The sequence below is a fragment of the Ambystoma mexicanum genome, chromosome 7q (genome assembly GCF_040938575.1).
Source record: "Ambystoma mexicanum isolate Mex_15411 chromosome 7q, UKY_AmexF1_1, whole genome shotgun sequence".
Classification (NCBI taxonomy): domain Eukaryota; kingdom Metazoa; phylum Chordata; class Amphibia; order Caudata; family Ambystomatidae; genus Ambystoma; species Ambystoma mexicanum.
The window spans coordinates 1,167,253,413-1,167,276,776 of NC_090941.1; the positions used below are offsets into that span (position 1 = coordinate 1,167,253,413).

The 23,364-nt window shown below is 48.4% G+C and overlaps 1 protein-coding gene across 1 annotated transcript in view; it reads right to left on the reverse strand.

The window, feature by feature from the left end:
* Window positions 1-1,572: 1,572 nt before the first annotated feature.
* The window catches only part of LOC138528307 (NXPE family member 2-like), a 447,118-nt gene continuing 425,326 nt past the window's right edge, over window positions 1,573-23,364 (reverse strand). Inside the window, exon 4 of the mRNA XM_069639784.1 lies at window positions 1,573-2,289. Coding sequence (XP_069495885.1) covers window positions 1,757-2,289 — 533 coding nt within the window. The 3' untranslated portion in view covers window positions 1,573-1,756. The remainder of the gene's footprint in view (window positions 2,290-23,364) is intronic.

Below are 23,364 nucleotides of genomic sequence, written 5' to 3' on the forward strand. Positions count from 1 at the left end.
ACTTCAGGTGAATAAGAATCGGAATGGATCTTTGGCCCAGACGGCACTTCAGGTGAATAGGAATTGATGGATCATTGCCCAGAGGGCACTTCAGGTGAATAGGAATCGAATGGACCATTGGTCCAGATGGCACTTCAGGTGAATAGGAATCGGATGGATTACTGGCCCAGACAGTACTTCAGGTGAATAGGAATCGGATGGATCATTGCCCAGACCGCACTTCGGGTGAATAGGAATTGGATGGACTATTGGCCAGACGTCACTTCGGGTGAATAGGAATCGGATGGATCATTGGCCCAGGCGGCACTTCAAGTGAATAGGAATCGGATGGATCATTGGACAGACGGCACTTCAGGTGAATAGGAATCAGATGGATCATTGGCCAGACAGCGCTTCGGGTGAATAAGAATTAGATGGTCATTGGCCAGACGGCACTTAAGGTGAATAGGAATCGGATGGATCATTGGCCCAGACGACACGTCAGGTGAATAGGAATCAGATGGATCATTGGCCAGACAGCGATTCGGGTGAATAAGAATCGGATGGATCATTGGCGAGACGGCACTTAAGGTGAATAGGAATCGGATGGATGATTGGCCCAGACAACACGTCATATGAATATGAATCGGATGGATCATTGGCGAGACGGCACTTAAGGTGAATAGGAATCGGATGGATCATTGGCCAGACAGCACTTCAGGTTAATAGGAATCAGATGGATCATTGGACAGATGGCACTTCAGGTGAATAGGAATCAAGGAGCACATTGATCCAAAACAAAGATATGTTTGACTAGGAGGACAACATTTTAATAAAACTAGAAGCCAGACAAAGGGTCTTGCAATTCACGCCAGACCCTAAGTCTGGGCCTCTCCCTTCTATCTAAAAGTATGTGGGGTCTGCACTTCACCATCACATCTGTAGGAGGCCTGAGGGTCCTGCTGTTGGAGAAGCACCCCCTTGTTCCCATGGAGGTCCTTCGGCCTGAGTCAAGTATATCTTTTCTGGGTACATACATGACGTCTTACAGTCTATAAGAATGCAAAAGATTCAACCTGCAGATTCCCACATCCCTATTAAACAAACACCAAACATAGCTCATTGGCCTGGCCACTGGCTTTGGAATCCACACCTAAAAAACCTATGCAAGACTAGCCTATGTCCCCAGAGCTATCTTGTAGCAGCTGTATTAATACTTCAAAGCTAGGCTTCTCTACTCTCCAGCCAAGGGCCCTTATCACCAAGGACCTACTTGTGGGCAAAGTGGGCTTTATCAAGGACATTACATACCCTGACAGAAAAGAGCGTGGTCTGAATTGTTAAACATAACTATGGCACCTAAATAGAGCAACATTCTCCTTGTCTCGGGTGGAAAAGCTCAGGGGCAACGTGCTCGCCTTGTAAGCAAGACGACACGGAGCAACACAGGTTCGAAGCCTGGGTCTGTGCTTGGCAACCTCAGGGTATTAAGTATATTATAAATAACCAATTATAATCCTGAGGGTTTCTTGAGTCTCAGACACTCAGGCTCCAAGCAAAACAAACACATTAAAAATTCACAGCTCTCACAGGTTGCACTTGGCACTTGGCATATATCATTGGAACTTCAGGTTTTTATGTACAAAATATGCAGAAATAAATAAAACTCTGCATGAATGATAAACACTCTGTCGCTGAAGATCTTTTGTTCACCTCCAAACCCAGGGATGGAAAGGTCAGAGAAAGTCGCTGGCAACTGCTGCTCTCGGAAGAAGACTCAACAGATGAGGGTGAGGAAGAGGTTCATTTCATTTTCAATCACAGTTGGAGATGGGTGCATGTTGTCGGTTGCAAAGGCAGTAGTAATGTCCCACGCATCGACAATACCGACCCTGAGACCCTGGAAGATAGAATTGAGTATTGAGTATTGGAGAATACCATGGAAGTCGCTGAGCTTCTCAAAATCTCTCTCCATGTCACTGGTGTTCTCTGTCTTGATGACCACGCGTGTCTCTGGGCTCCGCAGGTGGAGCCGCTCGATGGCTCTGCGGATGTTGATCAACCTTCGGATGAAGAGGTGAAGGGGGAAGGCCCGGAAGTGGGCACCAAGAGAGATGGCGATCACCGTGTGCCTGTTTCCTCCCACCAGGTCAATCTGCCGAGGGATGGTCAACTCTTCTCTAATCGAGTAGAAGTCGCAAGTAAATGGATTTCCATGTTTCTTCCACTTAACTTGAATGTTTCTCTCCACGTCCACGGCCAGGAGTGTTTTCTGCCATCCAGTTTCATACAAGTCCAACTCCTTCAGGGCTGCGGACAAACGAGAAGGAAAAATTAGTATGATGTGAAGTGATGCGGGGCGAAACTCCTGAATGCTTAAAATAGAATGGGGAAATTCATTAATACGTTCACTTGAATCTGGAGGATGCCTATAAAATTAAATGCTACAAGTAACTGGGTCCTTGAATGTCTAATATACCGCACCTCTGCGTACCCCTACTGTTTCTGATCTTTATGTTTGCTTAAACCAGGATAACCCCAGTTCTTGCTAAGCCTCACCTAACCTCTCCCAACTAGTAGTGTGAAACCAAAGAAATCATGGGTAGAACCAAGCCAGAGTCAAGCCAGAGCCAAGCCACAGTCAAGCCAGAGCCAAGTCAGAGTCAAGTCAGAGCCAAGGCAGAGTCAAGCCAGAGCCAAGCTACAGTCAAGCCAGAGCCAAGCCAGAGCCAAGCCAGAGTCAAGCCAGAGTCAAGCCAGAGCCAAGCCAGAGCCACGCCAGAGCCACGCCAGAGCCACGCCAGAGCCAAGCCAGAGCCAAGCCAGAGTCAAGTCAGAGTCAAGCCATATGTCGTGCTGGGCTTAAAGAGCAAAATGCGAGCTGAGCCGGCAACAGATGGAGGATACCTTTCTATCTACCTCCCAACCTTCAAACACAAAGCCCACACCCATCATCATTTCAGCTCAATCCCTACAGCAACACTAATAGCTAGCATTCTCCACAGCATTAAAAACCAATACCCGATATCCTGCCTCCTTGCCCCTGAACAGGAAACCTATGCCTAGCACCCCACTTCTGGAAGCTATGGCGCAGGGAAATTGAAGAATTTCTTTCGGGGTCATACACTTTCTGTAAAATGGGGTTTGACCCCAGTCTGCACTTTAGACACTTGACCATATGTTTTCTCATCTCTGACTGATATACATGTGTGTTAATGTACAGATTTAAGGGATTCAAATAATGCTCTGATTCACAAAGAAGTACACACATCGCAATATACAGCAACTTGGCCACTCAATAAATGCTTATGTTGGGGAAACCGTGACTACAGGTTTAGTTCCCTACCTTGAATGGAACTCTACATGCACCAGAATAAAAAGTAATGTCAACCTAGACAATCGTCTCTGTTATGCAACTGTAATTTCAAGGCTCAGACACACACTACACAAACTGTGTGGAAAGGTCACCTGCTTGTAGTGATTGTTTCACATAGACGTGGAGCTGGTTAGTGCGCACAGCCTCAAGCTTCAGGCTTAATCCCTAAGGGAGCTGTCCTCAGTTTCAGCAGGCGCAAGTGGGAACACAGGAAGCACCCACGTGGCCTGAAAGGTGGGGGACTGAGGGCAAAAGCTAAAGGGCTGTGTGTCAGTGTTAAGATGGATTTTTGAACGCTGTCCTGGAGGGGCAGAGGTTCAGAAGGCCAGCCTAGTTACTTGGAACAGGGTAACCTCTGGACAAGCCAGACCAATCAGGGTAGCGATGGCGGTGGTCAAGACTAGGTCTCAAGAGGGGTGAGGGTGACTGAAAGCCTGCAATGAGCACACATAGCAAGGGCACTTACAAATTACTCCAGACAGGTGTTATATTAAAAATATAGACACATTTATTACAAGGCCTTTGTAACATCGACCATAGTAAAGAATCACAATAAAACTCAAATAAACCAATACATCACAATCAATACAATATATATACAAGACCGAGGGGTCTAACGAGTTAGGAGCACGAAATATGAAGACCACCTAGATGGGGAGGAAAATAGGCAGTTCAAGTAATCGCTAGGCCCAGTTCGACATCAGAGACCACCTAACTAGAAGGAAGTCCGAGCCCTACGAAGAGTGGAGCCTTGTGCTCAAAAGTACCTGCACACGTGGGTGCCAACAGGCCAAGGAGTGTATCTTTGGGGAAATCAGGCAGTTCAGAGAGGTGAACAAACGACGGCGAACAGACCTCCGCTACTCAAGCGCAGCCTCCACTTGTGGGCAGAAGCAGGGCGCAAGTACAGAGAAAAGGGTGATGCTTTTCAACAGCGGGGGAAAGCCACAGGCTTCTGCAGGAGGGAGACCGGTTCAGGGTATTGACTACTCACTGGTCCCCGATGCAGGCAGACCCAGGCTTCTCCGAGTTAGTTTCTTGGCTGGCAGGTTCAGATGCGATTAGAGGGACTTCTCGGCGCCGTGTAGATTCCACGGCAGCGGAAGGCAGGGTCGAGGGTGTCCCAAACGCAGCAAACACGCACAGATGGTTACCTCAGCAGGGCAACTCGGCAGCCGCTTGTATTCCAAGCCCAATGTACACTTCTCACTCTAGACCTGGGAACGCCAAGTGTGCGAATCGTGTGAGAGTGTCAAGGGCTTGGATTTCAGCAGCAGCCAGACGGCGGTAACAGAGCAAGGTTCCTGTGTAGGCCGGCCAGTCCGCTGGATGGCCCAGGGATGCTTCCGAAGGCTTACGTACAGGAGTTGGTGAAGAGGCCGAGAATAGTTGTTCCCACTATTCTAAAGGGTTGAAGCGCCAGTACAGGCCTTCTCGTTCGATCAGAGGCAGAGGGGTGTCACAGGATGACAACAGTGCAGGGTGCCAAACCTTCAGCGGGTCACCAGCGATTCCTCGACTCAGCTTCTTAGTTGCAGGATACTTGGCTCCTTTATCCTTTGTTCGTGAGAACTCAGGAGATCGGCATGGTAGTGGTGTTTCCAGCCTCCTCTTATCCAGTGCTCCCTTCATGCCAAAACGGAGAGGACCCAATGGGAGATCGGCTCACAAAACACTCACACCATATGTGGACCTATTACAGACCACGGTGGTCCCAAGCATTCAAGACACACTAGACTCTCTGGCACCCAGAATGTGTATTGGGACCAGATATCCCAGCCCAAATCCTGGAGGCTCACAACAGGCCTGTAGAAGCCAGCGAAAGCATCTGTGTTTCGCAAAAGTACATGCCCAAATAAGGATGGCTCCGGGTCGGCTCGGCCTGGGGAAGGTGAAGGGGCAAGACGGTCAGCGGACAGGACAAAGAACCTCGTGGTCTGGCCATTTTGAAAGCCAGGCCACCCATTTTGGCCAAACGCGAGAAGCGCGGTTAACAGGGCAAAAGGGAGTTCAAAACACAAAGAAATGATCGCTGCCACCAGTCCAGTCCGTGACATACTTGCACAGTTCGTTATAAATCCATCGAGAGTTTCTAGGGCCTGTAGAATGACTAGAGACCCAAGAGTGCAGTAACTTAGCTTACAGTGCCCTCTTGTGCCATGTTGCTTTAAAGCTGCAACATGAGAAAAGAACTACGGAAAACAAAGTTTCCCGGTACTGACTGTCTTAAGGGCATGTCAGATTCCCTGTAAGAATGGAGCTAAAGCCCAGAGGAGTGTGGCGGAAGGCTGCGCTTCTCTGGCAAAGTCTGGATCAGGGTGTAAAAGAACAGCAAAAAGTTTGGGGGTTGCCACATGGAAGGAAAATTACCTACAATATGAAATCTTTCCTAACACTCACCCCTCCCAGACTAAGGACAGGGGGAACTAATCCACCCCTGGATGAGTCTCTTGTTCAGGTCGGTTAAACATTCTGGACAACCCATCAACATTGCTATGTTGGACACCTGGCCTATGCTCAATAGTGAAGTCAAAGCCTTGTAGACTTATGGACCACCTTAGCAACTTTGGATTCTCGCCCTTCATGTACATCAGCCACTTTAAGGGCTTATGGTCAGTTTGCACAGTGAAGTGGGTCCCATAGAGGTAGGGCCTCAGCTTCCGTAGGGCCCACACAACAGAGAAGCATTCTTTCTGTACTGTGGACCATCTGAGCTCTCTGTCCTTAAACTGGCGACTAATGAAACCAATAAATCGGGTGTTCCTTACCCTTCTCATCTACTTGCGATAGTATAGCTCCTATCCCAGTGTCAGAGGCGTCTGTCTGCACAATAAAAGGTCTTTGATAATCAGGGGCCCTGAGGACCGGGGCCTGGCACAAGGAGTCTTTTAAGCCGTTTAAATCCTTCTCACACTCATCGGTCCAAGTTACCTTCTTGGGTTTCTTCGGAGTTGTGAGAGCAGTTAGAGGGGCAGCTATGGTGCCATAGTCTGCCATGAAGTTGCGGTAATACCCGGTGAGTCCTAAGTAAGCTCTCACTTGGGTCTGTGTAGTGGGGGTAGGCCAGTCTTGTACTGCTTGTACTTTACTGGGTAGAGGCTGTATCTTCCCTCCACCTACTTCATGTCCAAGGTAAACCACTGTGCCTTGTCCAATCTGGCATTTACTAGCCTTTATGGTCAAGTGGGCTTTCTGAAGAGCCTGGAGCACAATCCCGAGGTGTTTCACATGGTCTTCCCAGGTGGCACTGAAAACTGCTATATATTCCAGATATGCAAGACAGAATTCATCCAACCCATTCAACACATGATTCACAAGCCTCTGGAAAGTGGCAGGGGCATTCTTCTATACCCGAACGGCATTACCCGGAATTGGTAAAGACCATCTGGAGTGGAAAATGCTGTCTTCTCCTTGGCATGTTCTGCTAAGGCTATTTGCCAATAGCCCGCAGTGAGGTCAAACATGCTGAGCTACTTGGAGGCAGCCAAGGTATCCACTAGCTCATCTGTTCGAGGCAAGGGGTATGCATCTGTCTTGGTGACAGCATTTAGAGCCCTGTAATCCACGCAGACCCTCAATTCAGAAGTGCCTGCTTTTGGAACCAAAACCACAGGGCTGGATCAAGGACTACTAGAGGGTTCAATCACCCCAAGGTCTAACATTTTGCTGACCTCTGTCTTAATGTAAGACCGTACTTTGTCTGACATCCTGTATCCTCTACTTTTGGTAGGAACGCTGTCTCCTGTGTCTATGTTATGTTTGCACCAAGGTGTCAAACCAGGGGACTGCGAAAACATTTGAAGCCCGTAGCAGTGCTGCGATTTCGACTTTTGGGACGAAAGCCTTCAGCCTATTTACGTGGACCACTTTTGGAGCCTGTCCAGGCCTTCCATGGTCCACTAAATAGTTGACCTCACCCAGGGGCTCCACCACTGTGTAAGGGCCTGACCATTTGTCCTGTAAAGCTCTAGGCCTTATGGGATTCATGATCAGGACTTGCTGACCAGGTGTAAAGTTGATGAGGGAAGCTTTCTGGTCGTACCAATGTTTCACCAGCGCTTGTCCTGCCGTTAACTTGTCACTAGCCAGACCCATCAGTAGTACCATCCGTTTTCTGAGCCCTAACACATAGTCTACTACGTTGGTAGTAATAGGGGGAGTGGGCATCTCCCATCCCTCCTTGACTATGGCTAAGGGTACTCGCACAGGATGACCAACCAGAAGTTCGAAGGGAATGAAGCCAACACCCTCCTGTGGTACCTCTCGGTAGGCAAACAGTAAGCATGGTAAAAGAAGATTCCATTTTCTTCTTTGAAGTTCTTCCAGAGCCCCAATCATACTCTTTAACGTTCTGTTGAACCGTTCCACCAGACCATTGGTCTAGGGATGGTATGTGGAAGAGAACTTGTAGGTAACCCCACATTCCTTCCACATAGCCTGCATATACTTTGACAAAAAGTTGCTGCCTCTGTCAGACACAACTTCTTTAGGGAAGCAAACCCAAGTAAAGATGCCAAGTAACGCTTTTGCAACTGACTTGGCAGTTACAGTTTTAAATGGGATGGCCTCAGGATATCTGGTAACATAGTCCACCAGCACCAGGATAAACCTATTGCCTGAGGATGTTTGCGGGTCAAGGGGACCAACAATGTCGATCCCTACCCTTTCGAATGGTATTCCCACAACTGGGAGTGGTACCAATGGAGCTTGGATTGTTGAGCCACTCTTACCAGATAACTGACAGGAGGCACAACTCCTGCAGTGACTTTCTACTTGCACCCCCATCTTGGGCCAGTAGAAGTGTATGGATAACCTTTGCTTGGTCCTCTTAATATCAAGGTGACCAGCAAGGGGCACTTCATGTGCCAGCTGCAGGAGGAAGGGTCTTACAGCAAGGGGAACCACAAACCTCCTATGGTCTCCTTCTGTAGACTCTGTGGGCTCACTATACAGCAGTCCACCTTCCCAATAAATCCGATGCTTCCCAGGAGGTTCACCCTCAAGCTGGGACCAGGCCTGTCTCCTTAGGCCTTCCAGAGATGGGCACTCACGTTGGCCTTTACTGAATTCTTCCCTGTCAGGAGCACCTTCTACTACCAAGTCTTTTAGTTCGGGATGGTCAGTGGGGTCAAATACTTCAGGTATCGCCGCCTCCTCGTCAGGTCTGGGCGATTGACCAACTTCCTCCACCGCAGTGGTAGGTGAGTTCGGGGGAATATTTTCTTTCCCCCGTTTTGGTTTTCTTACTCCTTTAGCCTTGGGTTTCCCCTTTGGCTGGGGCAGCCCATTGGTCTTGGCCAATGATGCCCGTGTTTGAGACCTTGTGCAGGGTCTGTCAGCAGTGTCTCCCACGAGCCCTAAAGCTCTGAGATCATTGCCCAACAAGACCTTTCCTGGGACGCTCCTCTGAATGCTCACTGGAATCCTGACTGCTGTACCATTGATAGTAAGATTTACAGGTATTACTGGGAACATGCGAGGTGGGCTGTCAGCCAACTTAGTGGGCATCAGAGTAGCTCTGGCAACTTCCTCTGAGTCTACCAAGGTAGAATCCACTACCGTTCGACTGCACCCACTATCCCTAAGAGCTGGAGTATCTATTCCATTGATCAGCACACTGTCTTTAAAATAGTGCTTGGTGTTATCTGGAATCCTAGCATAAGCCTCTGCGACTTTAGGCTCCCAGGAAACCAGGGAAACTAAAACTACCTCAGCTTCTATCCCGCTGGGGAATGAGTCTGAGGAGAAGGATGCTCCTGTAATCTCTTCTTCCTCGTAGGAGGAGAAGGCCAGATTAGCGGAGTGGACCCCCAAAGGTTTAGCCTTACATCAGGGATCCCCCTTCACGTGGTCAGTTGCTCCACAAGCAAAACAAGATCCTTTGGGTCTTTTTACATAGGGAGGCTTATTGTAACCCGAGTTCTGTTTCGGAGGCGGACCTCCACTACCCTGTGAGTTCTCTTGTGTCTTACCCTTGTTTTTCTTTTTGTGGCCCTTATGGGAAGAAGATTTAGCAGATTCCCCACCCTCCTTATCTTTGGACTTTTTCCCTTCCTCCTGCTTACCAGGATGAGTTTTGTCCTTATGGGACACTCGATGTGACACCTATAAGTCTGCGGCAATGGCCAGCTTCTTAGGATCTATCTCCTTCGAATCCGCCAAATGCTGCTTAAGCTCCAGGGAAGAAGATGCAAAAATGTGTTCCAGCATGACAAGATTTATCATGCCTTCGAAGGTAGAAACCTTATAACGTTCGACCCAGCCAGTCAAGTTTGTTAAGGATTCTGTTACATAAGATACCCAAGTACCCCCTTCTTTTTTCTTATACTCTCGGAATCGTTTTAAATATTGGGCAGGAGTCTTTCCAAACTTTAAAATGAGAGTTTGCTTCAACATTGCAAAATCTGCTCGCTCAGCCTTCGACATTTCCATAATGGCACTGCAGCCAGAATGTGGCAGTCTACTGAGTAATCAGGCAATTTTATCAGCATTGTCAACTTGTTGATCTTCACACCCATACTCAAATGTATTCAGCCAGTCCATAATGTCATTCTTTTCCTCATACACACTGAGCAGATCTTTTGGAAACCGTGGATGAGAGGAGGCCCCAGAACCATGTCCAGGACCCTTGGATCAATTGGCAACTTGAAGCTTGGCCAGTTCCAACTGGTGATCCCTGTCTTTCTGTTTTTCTGCCTGTTCGATTTTTAGCTTGACCCTATTGAACTCAAGCTCTTCCTGGAGTTTGGCCATATTGAACTCAAGCTCCTTCTGCCTAAACAGCAGCTCTTGCTTCTTGAATTCAAGCATGGCCTCCCCATCAGCACTGGCAGAGGAAACATTGGACATCGCATCCTCCCTGTCCTCATGGTCGCGGTGGACTAGTGCAGCGGCAGAACTGTCAGTTCTACCAGTGAGAGCAGCCTCACCTCCTTCTGCACTGTCCTCGGAAGCTATAGTGTCAAGCTGAGCTTCTTGCCACGCCATGATTCTTTGGATCATTTCCATTTTTATGCCTTGCGAGGAGACACCTCTTTCAGCACACATCTTTTTCAATGTTTCGGATTTAGAAGCATTTAAAGTTAACAAGGTACCTCTTTCCATACTGTTTGATAGGACTATGGCCTTTAAAGAGTTATACTACGACAATTCACTACGTGTCCTGGTGGGAATAACTTGAAATGCCCTCGCTCGCGCGCAACACTGGATACCTTCAGTCGTATCCCAACGCTGTACACCAATTTGTTAAGATGGATTTCTGAACTCTGTTCTGGAGGGGCAGAGGTTCAGAAGGCCAGCCTAGTTACTTGGAACAGGGTAACCTCTGGACAAGCCTGACCAATCAGGGTAGCGGTGGCGGTGGTCAAGACTAGGGCCTCATTACACGGACGGCGGTAAGGGTTAACGGTCACCGTTAATGGCAACGGTGACCGTTAACCCTTACCGCCGTACTACGAGGTCCCTTAGCAGGTTGGTGCTTTAACGCCTGCTTTTTGCAGGCGTTAAAAACCAACCCGCTAAGGGACCTCGGAGCTAATTACGGCACCGCAAAATTGCGGTGCCGTAATTAGCGCCTTCCCCATTCCCATAGAGCCCTATGACGCAGAAATGGGAATGGGGAAGGGCAATGGCGGAAGGGGGATTTACCGCCCCACCGACCTTGGAATGGGGCGGTAAATCCCCTTACCGCCAAGGCGGTGCCGGTAATTTACCGGCATGGTCCAGGGTGCTAATAGCACCCTGGATCACCGCCTTCCGTGTAATGAGGCCCTAGGTCTCAAGAGGGGTGAGGGTGACTGAAAGCCCGCAATGAGCACACAAAGCAAGGACACTTACAAATTACTCCAGACAGGTGTTATATTAAAAATATAGACACATTTATTACAAGGCCTTTGTAACATCGACCATAGTAAAGAATCACGATAAAACTCAAGTAAACCAATACATCACAATCAATACAATATATATACAAGACCGAGGGGTCTAATGAGTTAGGAGCACGAAATATGCAGACCACCTAGATGGGGAGGAAAACAGGCAGTGCAAGTAATCGTTAGGCCCAGTTCGACATCAGAGACCACCTAACTAGAAGGAAGTCCGAGCCCTCTGAAGAGTGGTGCCTTGTGCTCAAAAGTACCTTCACACGCGGGTGCCAATGGGCCAAGGAGTGTCTCTTCGGGGAAATCAGGCAGTTCAGAGAGGTGAACAAACGATGGCAAACAGACCTCCGCTACTGAAGGGCAGCCTCCACTTATGGGCAGAAGCAGGGCACGAGTACGGAGAAAGGGGTGCTGCTTTTCAACAGCGGGGGAAAGCCACAGGCTTCTGCAGGAGGGAGACCGGTTCAGGGTATTGACTACTCACCGGTCCCCGATGCAGGCAGACCCAGGCTTCTCCGAGTTAGTTTCTTCTCTGGCAGGTTCAGATGTGATCAGAGGGACGTCTCGGCGCTGTGTAGATTCCGCGGCAGCAGAAGGCAGGGTCGAGGGTGTCCCAAACGCAGCTAACATGCACAAGTGGCTGCCTCGGCGGTAATAGCGCGACCACCGGATTTAAGGGTTACCGCCAAACTCGTGATGAGGCCCTAAGTCTTGACCGCTTGCCAAGCTACCTTGATTGGTCTGGCTAGTCCAGAAGGTTCCCCTGTTTCATTAAACTGGGGTGGCCTCCAAACCTCTGCCCACCAAGTCAGAGTTTAGAAATCCATCTTAACGCTTTCCCCAAGTCTAGGTCCCTCAGCTCTCAAGAGGTTCATTTCAAAATTCACAAACACAAAACACAAAGGTTCATCTTGACAGGATCACCTCTCAAAACACAATGGGCCTCATTACACGGTGGGGGATAACCGGCACTGGTAAGGGCACCAGTGCCGGTAATCCCCTACCGCCCTACTACGAGATCCCTCAGTGGGTCCCGTCCTTAACGTGTGGTCAGACCACACGTTAAGGAAGGTACCCGCTGAGGGACTTCAGAGCAAATAACGGTACCGCTAATAGCAGTACTGTTATTAGCTCTTTCCCCATTCCCATTGAGCCCTATGGGGGCTCGAATGGGAATGGGAAATGGTAATTGGCATGGGGATTTACCGGGTCCTCAAGGGTCTGAATGACCCGGTAAGTCCCCATACCGCCTACCTGGACCCAGAAGGTGGTAGGGGGTAGCCAGGGCACTAATTGCGCCATGGTTACCTTCTACCGTGTAATGAGGCCCAATGTCCTTCTCTCTAGGTCTGAACAGCCTTTCATAACACTTTGGGGATTTTGATCCCACATCATCTCCGGGGTAGCTCCTCTTTTTCCACCTTTTCTCAAGTGGCGCCGTTCACCTCCTCTTTTCAACACTGGGTTAGGATCAGAGACTTTTGAGAACGCAGAGCTTTTATTCTGTAAGTAAAGTAAAACACAAGAGGGACTTTAACAAAAAGAAATGGCGAATAAACCCAACCGGAGCCAAAAGAAAAATGATTTGGTCAAGCGGGTTTATGTTCGAGGCTAATATAATAGCCAAGAACAGTACCACGTTTATCTAATATAATCGCGGTAGAAAGGTTAGGGTAGATACCACTGCCACCAGCCAAGTCTAAATGTTAAAACAGCGAAACAATGCTCTAGGAGGTACAGATAAAAAGAGATACAAATTAACCCTTTACAGTACCCCATGGAAGATGGGGTGTACTGGATCTGTGGTAGATTGACTAAGTAAAGTTAATGGTAACTTTACCACTGTTCCGGGTGATTGTAGTCACCTCAGAAATGGAGTTGAGGGAAGTCTCAAAGACAACCCTGTGCCACGGCACTGAAGGTGCTGTGTGACACACAAAAAGAAGGGGGCTACTGAAGTGGTGTACTTCAGAGTCCACATTCACAAAAACAGATAGAAACACATGGCAAAACATAGGTAAGAGTGGGGGATAAGCTCTCACTCTTACCAAGTGGAAAAAATGAAACTCCAGAAGTCCAGCAAAGCTGCTGAGGGACTCACTAGGTGAGGGAAATTAGCCATAGATGAGAATTCTCCCTAACACTCTTCCCTGTGTGTGACCACTCTGACACATGGTCCCCTTCTTTGCTTACTTGTTTATTATGTTTTACTTTGTCTGCTATGGTGCTGCTAACACTTGGGCCATTCCTTCCTTTCCATGCTTTTGGCACATTCTGTGTTTCCCTTTCCGTGCATCTTGCACTCTTTAATTATGTTTCCTTTCTTCTGTGCCGTTTGCACCTTTAAACTTTCGGGTCACTTGCACCCTCTTATTTCTATCTTTCCTTGACACACTCCTGGCTTCCTTTTGGCTGAGGCAATGCTTGTGTTTCTTCTTCTTTATTACATGGGACCCCTTTTACAGATACGCGTGTGCCAGACCCCTTCGGCTTACTCATATAATTGTGGTCCCATAATTCTCCTCTCCCTATGGTCAATAGTGGACTTTTAAGTTCACGAAAGGATTCATATGTTTCTTGTGAAACGTGGCTAGAAACACTTGTGTACATGCTCGTTATAAATGACTTATCATACCATAGTCTTTCTTTTCAGCCTCACACGAACACCGGGTTTCTTATCCGACAGAAACTCATTGGCTAGCGCAATGCTGTCGGGAAGGCTTGCCGGTTTCAGCGCTGAGGTCAGGGTGTCACCACCTGCCCCTCAGATACCCCTGGGACCTGGACTCCTCCTCCAGGAACAAGCATTTGCCTGGCCACGAGGGTTCAGCATGCCCCAATCAGGCTCCCTGGAGACACGGCTCTCGCCACACTGCAACCCTTCTCACACATCGGGTCAGCGTTTCGGCGTCCCACTCTCCTCCAGATATTTTGGGGACCTCCATCTGCAGCTTCCTTTTCTCTGGAAAAACGTATCTTCAGAATGAGAAGGGATCCCCTGCTGGACTCAGCCACGCCTCTCCCCTTCTGCTCTCCTAACTGCTACTCTCTGACCTGTGCAGTACCACACCTTTTATAACTCTCTGTGGTGTCAAGTGGAGTCAGATGTGAATGATTAGTGTAGATTGCTTGACTCTGCCTGACTCTATTAGTGGAACAATTCACTGGTAGTTGGTAGTAGTAGGCCTCTCCCTGCCTTCCCATGTTAACCTTGTGGGAAATCTTCATTGCTCTCAATCGCCTCTTCCTTCTCCTAGTACATGTTGGAAATGGGAGGTGGAGACCAAACAAGATTGGAACAGATATTTACAGGTTATATGATTACAAGGTGATTGGCAAAGGTGGAAGGGAAATCTCCTGGCCCTGGTTTTGTATCCAAAAAGTGATTGTCTTGGTGTCAGATTACTCCCTATTTTCCACTCCCAGACATGAGAGGGCCGGTCTCTATAACATTTTCCATGATCAGGACTAGAGATGGATTGGTGGACGAGAAAGGAGTGTTGGGATTGAAGTTATGTCTTTCTCTTATCTTGCTTTCCCTTTTTCCGGGGTTGGTTCTGGGATGACATGTTTGTCTCGGCCTTGGGTTAGGGACAATGGGATCTGCATAACCTTGAAGGCTTCTGGGATTTCTTCACCTACCGTCCCACTGGAATACCGGACTCTCCTTCCCAGGTTATCCTCCCTCGCTCGTCCACCCCCAGGGTTCGGATCCGAAAACGACACCTGAATAGGGGATTCTCTGGGTCTATGTGGGACAATACCCTAGGTTTCTGAATGTGCCTTTGTTAGAGAGGAGGTAGAGGTAAAGAGTAGAGAGGGAAGGATGGGCCGCAATATTTCAATAAAAAACATTGAACCACCTCTGAGCACTGAAGACATTCTTGTGCCATCTGTGATGTTTGATGTCAGAAGTGGAATCCTCTGGACTCAGACACAGATCTCAGCCTACACCAAGGGAACATGAAAGCAAAGCCTGAAGCCGGAGACTCCTGGCTAATGACCATTACCGAGTCCTGGGATAGAGAAGTCTGGCGAAATGGGAGTGGAACCGGAGTTCACATCAATCTCATACCAGAAGGGTTGTGTGGCTCTTTGAAGTTAGTAGATTCAGAAGCCTTCCAGCACCAATCCATCTGCTGGAGGAAAACACTCTCCCAACCATGGAATCAAAGTAGAGCTTATTATACCAAACAGGTCAGGTTGCAAGGAAAAGCTGCCATCTAAGGGAAGCTCAAGCCTGTGACTGATGACTAGAATTCCTGGAGGTCAGTCTGCATTCCACCAATGGAGTAGACTTTCCACCTTCAGCAAGGACGAAGAAATAGTGGAATCCATAATAACTGGAAGGTGTTCTTTTCTCTGGGGCACCAATCCCCCATCAACACCAACAGAGAACCTCTTGGTGGCTTCAGTAGATGGGCAACATCATATCTGCCTGCAGCTTTACAACGGGTAAATACAAAGAGACATGAACAACCAGCCCAACCCTCAACCATGATACAAAAACATGGCACAGAAGAGGACCTGTTACATCTCTTTGTAATCTTTCTCTATTGTCAGGCATCTATCCTTCCACTTTTAAAGCTGCCACCCTCATTCCCCTTCTGAAGAAACCCTTTCTAAGCTCTTCTTATTCCTCTAATGTCTGTCCTATTTTTATCTTGCCATTTCCCTCTAACTTTCTTGAATGGCTTGTGTATGTGCAGCTCAGCTTGCTTCTTAATCTTTGTAATCTTCCTCCTTCTCAGTCTGGCTTTTGTTCTCTCTACTCCACGGAAGCAGCTCTCCTTTGCGTCTCTGATTCTAGTCTTCATGCGCGTCATGACAAACTTTCTTCCATTCTTGTCTTGCTAGATCTTAGTGCTGCTTTTGACACAGTGGATCCTTCTATTCTACTCTTCCTTCCACTCTCTATTCTACTCTTCCTTCTACTCTCTATTCTACTCTTCCTTCCACTCTCTATTCTTTGGGTCTTTCTGATTCTCCTCATTGATGGCTTTACTCTTATTTGTCCAATTGTTCTTTCACTATCTCCTGGAAGGATTCCACTTCTCAGTCATTCCCTCTTCTTTTTTGTCTTACTCCTCTTCTGTATCTTCCTCGATTCTTGACTGTGGATTTCAGTTTCATTTATATGCTGATGACACACAGATTGTTCTTTCTTTTCCCTCATTTAATGACTCCATTCATCATCGCCTCCATGCTCGTCTCTTAGCCGTCCATTCTTGGATGGCCTCTCGGTTTCTCTGCTTAAACCTGAAGAAAACAATTTGGTTTTTGTCTGGTTAATTGTTCTAAGTCTTTTCCCCACTCTTTATATTTCTTTGAATTCTCATGCCGAAAATCTTGGTTTTCTTTTCGATTCAACCTTATCTTTATTGCCTCAAATTGCTTTCAAGTTTCAATCTTGCAGATTTTTCATTTTTTTAATATCCGAAATGTCTGGCATCTTCTCACTTTTTCATCAACACAAACTCTTCTTCAAACCATTGTTCTTTCTGTTGGTCTGCTTAAATATGCTTTGATTCATTTATGCTCTATTCTTTATTCGGCAGTTCTGCCTTCCCTTCCCTTATCTCGCTGATCTGCAGCGGCTCCCTATTAGGCAATGTTTTGAGTTTTACTTCGTATGTAGAATCTTTAAGGTCTATCCATGCCTTTGCTCCTCCTTACTTAAGCAACCACTTAGGGGGACACTTAGGGGGACAGCATAGACTTTAATAGTCTTTGGGTTACCCGCTTGAATTACAATGCGCTACGGCATCTCTGGCCCAATCTTGACAGTGCTGCAATTGAGGCAGCAAGTTGCTATGCTGGGGTGCAACGGTCTCCTGGTATCACCCTCCGGAGTGATCCCGGGCGCTCAAGCAAACCAGCCACATGCACACACTCAAGGGGACAGCATAGACCCAATAGCCTTACGGGTTACTTTCCAATGAGGAAACCATTCCATGATGGCGCTCTGGTCGGCGTCACGTAGCTGTAACCAGCGCACCACTCAAGACAAAGATTTAAATCTAGCCCTCAGTTCTTTTTCCAGCACAAACGTGCAGGGGGCAGATTCAACACTGGATACACAACAGACTGGGGATCCACGAGCGGGTCACAGGTAGACTGCAGCCACTGCTTATTGAACTCTGTCTTGTGGAGATACTTAGCAGCCCCTGATGGGCCACTAATAATGGCTGACGGTGTGATAATTGTAATTTCACATCACTGATGAACGAGATTTGCTCCTGCTGTCTGTTGGACCGGTTATGGGGTAAGGTATTGTGAAATAGGCATCATCGAAGGAGTCAGAGACAACAGATTCAATGTATAACAAAGGGTTTTTATTAAAGGAAATGTCAGGATGGTGTAAGGCCTAGCTTGCCTTATGCTAAGGTTGGATTTCCCTCCCTAAAGAAACTAAGGAAAGTCTGTGTCAGAAAGTTCAACCGAGAAGTCTGTCTGTGTCCAAAGCATATGCTTGTCCTCGCAACTAAAACAAAACAATGCGTAGGGGTGACAACCATAAACTAAACAGTAAAGTTCTGAGGTAATACCAGCTTGGGCGTAATCTTCAGCTTCTTTACCCCAAATGTCAACAAGTTCATTACAATATTCAATTTACCGTTTTGTGGACTCGAAGTAATAAAGTTCCATACTTTTACAAGGTCAGCATACCCTTCCCCAAGTTCCATATAGATCCCAGGGCAGCACGTCTCATGGCTCCCTTCCCCAAGTTCAATTTCAAAGGATGACACAAAAAGAAGTTTCTTGAGGCTTTGTCCTTTAGACTGTTTCACCAGTTCTTTACAGTTCAGGATTCTCTTCACCAAATCTGATGTGCACCAATGATAGTTTTCCTTTTTACACAGCAGAAAACCTCCCTGTTAGGGGTTCCCTGGTCTTGGCACAGTTGTTGGATCGCATGATCCACCCATTAAAAGGTCACGCAACCAGGATCTTCCAGTTCTCCTTGAGTACTTCAATATTCAGCCCAACAAGTGCTTTGTTAACCTTGACTCCAACTATGCCCTCAGAGGGCCTAATTCCGAGTGCAGCGGTTGCAAACAAGGGTGCCGGTAAGCTCAGCGCCACCCTTGTTTCTGAACCGCTAAACTACGAGTCTGCCTGCAAGGGCCGTTGCGCCCGGCAGGGTCAGACCTGCCGGACCCAATGGCCCCTGCAGGCAGACTTTTCACCGAAGCACTGGCACCGTTGGTAACGGTGATAGTGCTTCCAAGTCCCCATTCCTCTGAAGTCCTATGGGACGCCCGGGGAATGGGTATTTACCGAATCCCCCGCCTGACTTCCTGCTCCGCCAGGACTTGTAATGTCCCGGTGGCACCGCAAAGTCAGGTGGCGGATTCAGTGTTTCGAGGTCAGCTGCGACCCGCCAGTAGCACCAACGGGTTACTGCTGAACTAGTAATGAGGCCCGGAGGCTTTTATTCTAAAGTAGTTTTCAATTTGCTTTCAGTTCAAATATTAGTAGTTGTGCTGTTTCATGTAACTTAATGTTCGTTATTCAATAAATGCAAGTTTGCAAGTGCAGGTGCATGCAGCAAACATGCGTCTCAACATCCTTGCCCATTACCCCAATACCATAGCGGAAGTGGATTGCACACATGGGACATTGGTACCCCCCGAGCAACGCAACAGGCATACCGGAACAGGAAACAGTACCATAAAATTAATTTGCAAATGACCTGTAATGCCGACCACACAATCAGCCACTGGTGTGCCCAATACCCTGTGGCCACACATGACTCGATGTAGCTTCAGTACACCACCCTACCTGCGTACATGGAGAGGCACGAAGGACAGCACACCTGGCATGTGGTTAAGTGGCACTCAGACCCGACCCCAAAGCTCACTGTCACACACATGAGGTATGTTAGCATTATCATATTTCCCATGATGCATCATCATTAATGCACAGAACTGGCCCAGAACCCTGACTGACCTACCCCAGGACACCGGCATGAACCATGTGACAGCCCAGGTCATCCTGCCATGTAATGCAGCACAACCTCTGCAAACGTTGGAACATTTAAATTCCTGCAGATGGGGACCATACCCCCCTAGCTCAGGTGAGGAAGACGTTGAAGGTGTGAACAGGTCACGACAGGACATACGCAGGGATGTGAGGGAAGGACAAATGGTCCACCAGGACCTCAAGGACAATATATTGTGACTTGTAAGGCATGCAGACATACAATGAATGCATAAGTCCCAACTTACAGTGAATAAAAACATGCAAGTTCATCAGGTTCAAACAGTGTTTAATTTTGTGAACAAGGAAACCCCAGGCCCCAACACCAACTCCCACCCCAACCCCTAGCCCCAGGTACTACTCTCTAGCGCTTGCACTTCTCCCCTTTGTCTGCACGCCTAGCAGCATTTGCAGCACACCATTGTGAGCGCCTGGGTGGGGTGCTTACCCATGACCTTTCAGTAGGGGTAGCAGACTGTTATCTCCCCTACACGCTTCCCCGTAGATGGTCCATGCTCAGGTGTATGGCTCTGGCCATGGACTCATGTGATCCCAACAATTGTTCGGCTAGCTCGCGCATCCTGTGGCCTGTCAGGCACAGGCTTGCATTTCAGGACACTGTGCTCCTGCAGAGACGGTCGATGGACTTACTCAACTGTCTAGAGACCCCTTGATGCAATCGCACATGGACTGAGAATGGCACAACTATTCCTGTGCCATGGCATACATCTCTGCCTGCCTCTGTTCATCCGGTCTTGGAAGTTCCCGGCTGGCTCCCGTGAAGGAGTGTGGGTATGCTGGTACTGTTCATCTGAGGACATGTCCTGTTGGTACAGAAGTGCACGGCGGGATGAGCGTGGTGACTGAGTGGTGTAGAGTGGTGAAAGGATGCTCAGGGGTGAGGAGACAGGTGAAAACTGGCAGACACGCGAATGAGCCTGGACTGACGGACTGTGTGTGGCCTCCGCCTGTGACTCTGATGCAACAGCCATGGCCTGTTGATCCTGCAGGCTGCCGCAAACATCCATGGCCATGCCTGCATCTGTAGACTCCACAGGTGCCGGTGTGACCGCCTGCACACTTGGGCCTGTCGAGGCATTGTGGCCGTGTCCTTTGTTGGGGAACATGAGGCTGTTGGTGTCACACTAGCAGGGTGTCTTTTTTTGGTTGGCACTCTGCTGCTTTGTGCCCTGTCCTGCTCGGTTCGGCGGGCCAGCTAATGGTGCTGGTGTGTTCGACAGTCCGGTCTGAACGGATGCCTCCTGTGTGTCCTGAGTGCCTGTTGGCAGACATGGAAATATGCATGAGTACATTGGATAGGTCATGCATGGCAAGTCAACATTCACACTGTCACTTGTATTGTGCCGGCAGGGGGTGTGGAGTCATTTGACTGGCATTGTTGGAGTAGAAGGCATTGTATCAGGGAATCAACGTGGCTACCGTGCAGTGAATAGCATGTGCACTCACTCCAGAGCAGGGCTACATTGTCACAATTTGCACCTGTGCACATGGCCATGGGGTATTGTCGATGCATTGTATACATGTGGTGCTGTCAGACAATTGGTTGATTGCGGGTACTGTGTGGGTTGTGTCAACATGATTGCAGTCACTGGGCCTCATCACGAGTCCGGTAGTAACCGAGGCGGTAAAACCGCCTGGTTACCGCCGGACTCGTATTACCATTCCGCCTCCGTGATTCCCAGAATTACCAGGGCATTACAACCCCGGTGACCCGGGAATTCCGGAGGCGGAATGGTGTTAATCCCCATTCCCATTGAGTCCCAAAGGACTCAATGGGAACGGGGATCATGGAAACACCGGCACCATCTCGTGATGGTGCCGGTGTTTCCTCGTCTGCCTACAGGCGCGTTGGTGTTAAACCCGCCAGGTCAGACCTGGCGGGTCTGACGCCTCCGCCTGCAGGAGTTGTGATCACCCGGCATGGAAATAACGGTGGCGGCGGGTTTACCGCCACTGTTGTTTCCATACCGGGTCGGTTGTAATGAGGCCCACTGTGTCAATGGCCTCATCACGAGTTGGGCGGTAGCCCTTAAATGCAGCAGTAACGGCATTACCACTGCAATTAAGGGTCCACCCAATCATGATTCTGGCGTGTTTAGCCCCAGCTGACAGCAGGGGTTAAACACGCAGGGAAAATGCCAATTTTCAGTGCAATTACCATCGGCGGTATTACCACACGGTACTTGTGCCAAAAATTCCCCATTGGGTGCAATGGGGAATGGGGTGTAATGGTTAGCGCCCAACCCATGATCTGGTGGTAATACTGTCGGATGGGTGAGCGCTAACGCAAATAGAGTTGGGCGGTATCCCACTTGGGCCCAATGTGTGGTATGGTCCAGTTGCTGGCCTCGTGGAGCTGTCACACATGTCAATTGGTATTGAAGGTTGACTGTGCATGTGTGGCCGGTGTGCGGGCAAGGGGTAGTTGTGTGTTGCATTGTGGATGTGCTGTGTTCCTTCCATCTTGTTATGCATGGTGGTGATTGCCTTTCTCATCCCCTACCCATCCTGCCTCGTGGACGTGTGTGGGGTATAGTTGTGGCCTGCTGTTTTACGTGGATGCTTCGTGCATAGTGGCGGTTGATGTTGTTGCATGCATGGTAGCCACAGAATTTGTGTAGCCCTTTTGGACACCTATGGGGCCCACATGCACTCATCCACTCAGGTACTCACCCTGGCTGCTGGCTCCAATTTCAGCAGTGCCCACGCCATCTATTCCGATCCTGTGCACTATGCTGCTCACCATCTCCTCCGAGGGTGCAAGGTGGAGGGGTTCCATGCTCTCTCCTCTGGTATCTGTCGTCTCCCTACGATGGATGGAGATTAGACTTCTCACCCTGGCCTTGAGGTTGTTCCACCTTTTTTCATGTCTTTGGGCTCCCGTTGCACGTGCCCCACAGCCACCACTTTATCTCTGATTTTGGGCCACATGTCTCTGCTGGCTGGTTTTTCGATGCTGCGACTCATATAGCTCCTCCTAGTGGCCACCACCTCCTCTGCCAGTACAATCAGTTCATTCTCTGTGAACTTGGGCTTCATTCGGTTCATTTTCCATGAACTTGGGCTTTCTCAGCCTCCTATCGGGTACCCTGTGCTTCCCCTTTATTTATATTTATTCCCCCATATCTGCGTAGTGTATTGTGATACCCAGGACTCTCTCCCACTCTACAGGATTCTCAAATCAAGTAGTGTTCTCCCTGTGTTCATAGAGAGCGGGAACAGTGTTGCACTACTTTTATTTTTTACTGTTAACAGCACCACTACTTTTTCAAACCGTTTTCAGCATCCCGGAACTGTTATTTGCCAAGTTAAAGCACACTTCTCTATTTTACCACCAGATATCAGTTACAGCTAAACTGAAATCTGTTTCAACTCATTTGGCTGTCAACCAGCATGACTGCAACCCTTGAAAAATGTATTGCATGTTGCTCCCTTCCTTCCTACACTGTGCCCCGCCAGAGTCACAGCTCCACTACCTTTTTGGTAAACCTCTATCACTGTGTTCTCCCATATCTGTCTATTATACTGTGAAACCGATTGTATTGACAAACCTAGGCCTCCTTCCCACTATACAGTATTCTGAAATATAGGTGTGTTCTCCCATATCTGATTATTGTATTGTGAAACCTAAGCCTCTCTCCAACTCTACATGATTCTGAAATCTGGGTGCGTCTCACCCTTATCGGCCTATAGTATTGTAAAACCTAGGCCTTTATACCAACATACAAAAATCCCAAATCAAAGTGTGCTCTCCTTATCTGCCTATTTATCGTGAAACCTAGGCCTTCAACCACTAGACAGGAATACCAAGGTAGGTTTACCTCAGATGTCTACCTATTTTATCATGAGACCTACCTAGCAACCCTCCCATTAGAGAGTAAGTGTTCCCCTTTGCATGCCATCTGCCTGACCACAGCACCTCACCACCTTCAGGGAACACCCACCTAGCCACATAAAGGCAATTACTTAAAGCTGTATCTTTGCCCCAGTCAAAGGCAAGCCCACAGTTTAATTCAAGAACCAGTTAGTCCAATGGCGTGCATCCCCCGATTGAAAACCCTTAGTAAAGCGGACCTTGCCCTGCTTAGACACACAACCATCAGAAGAAAGAAGTCTGGAACAATA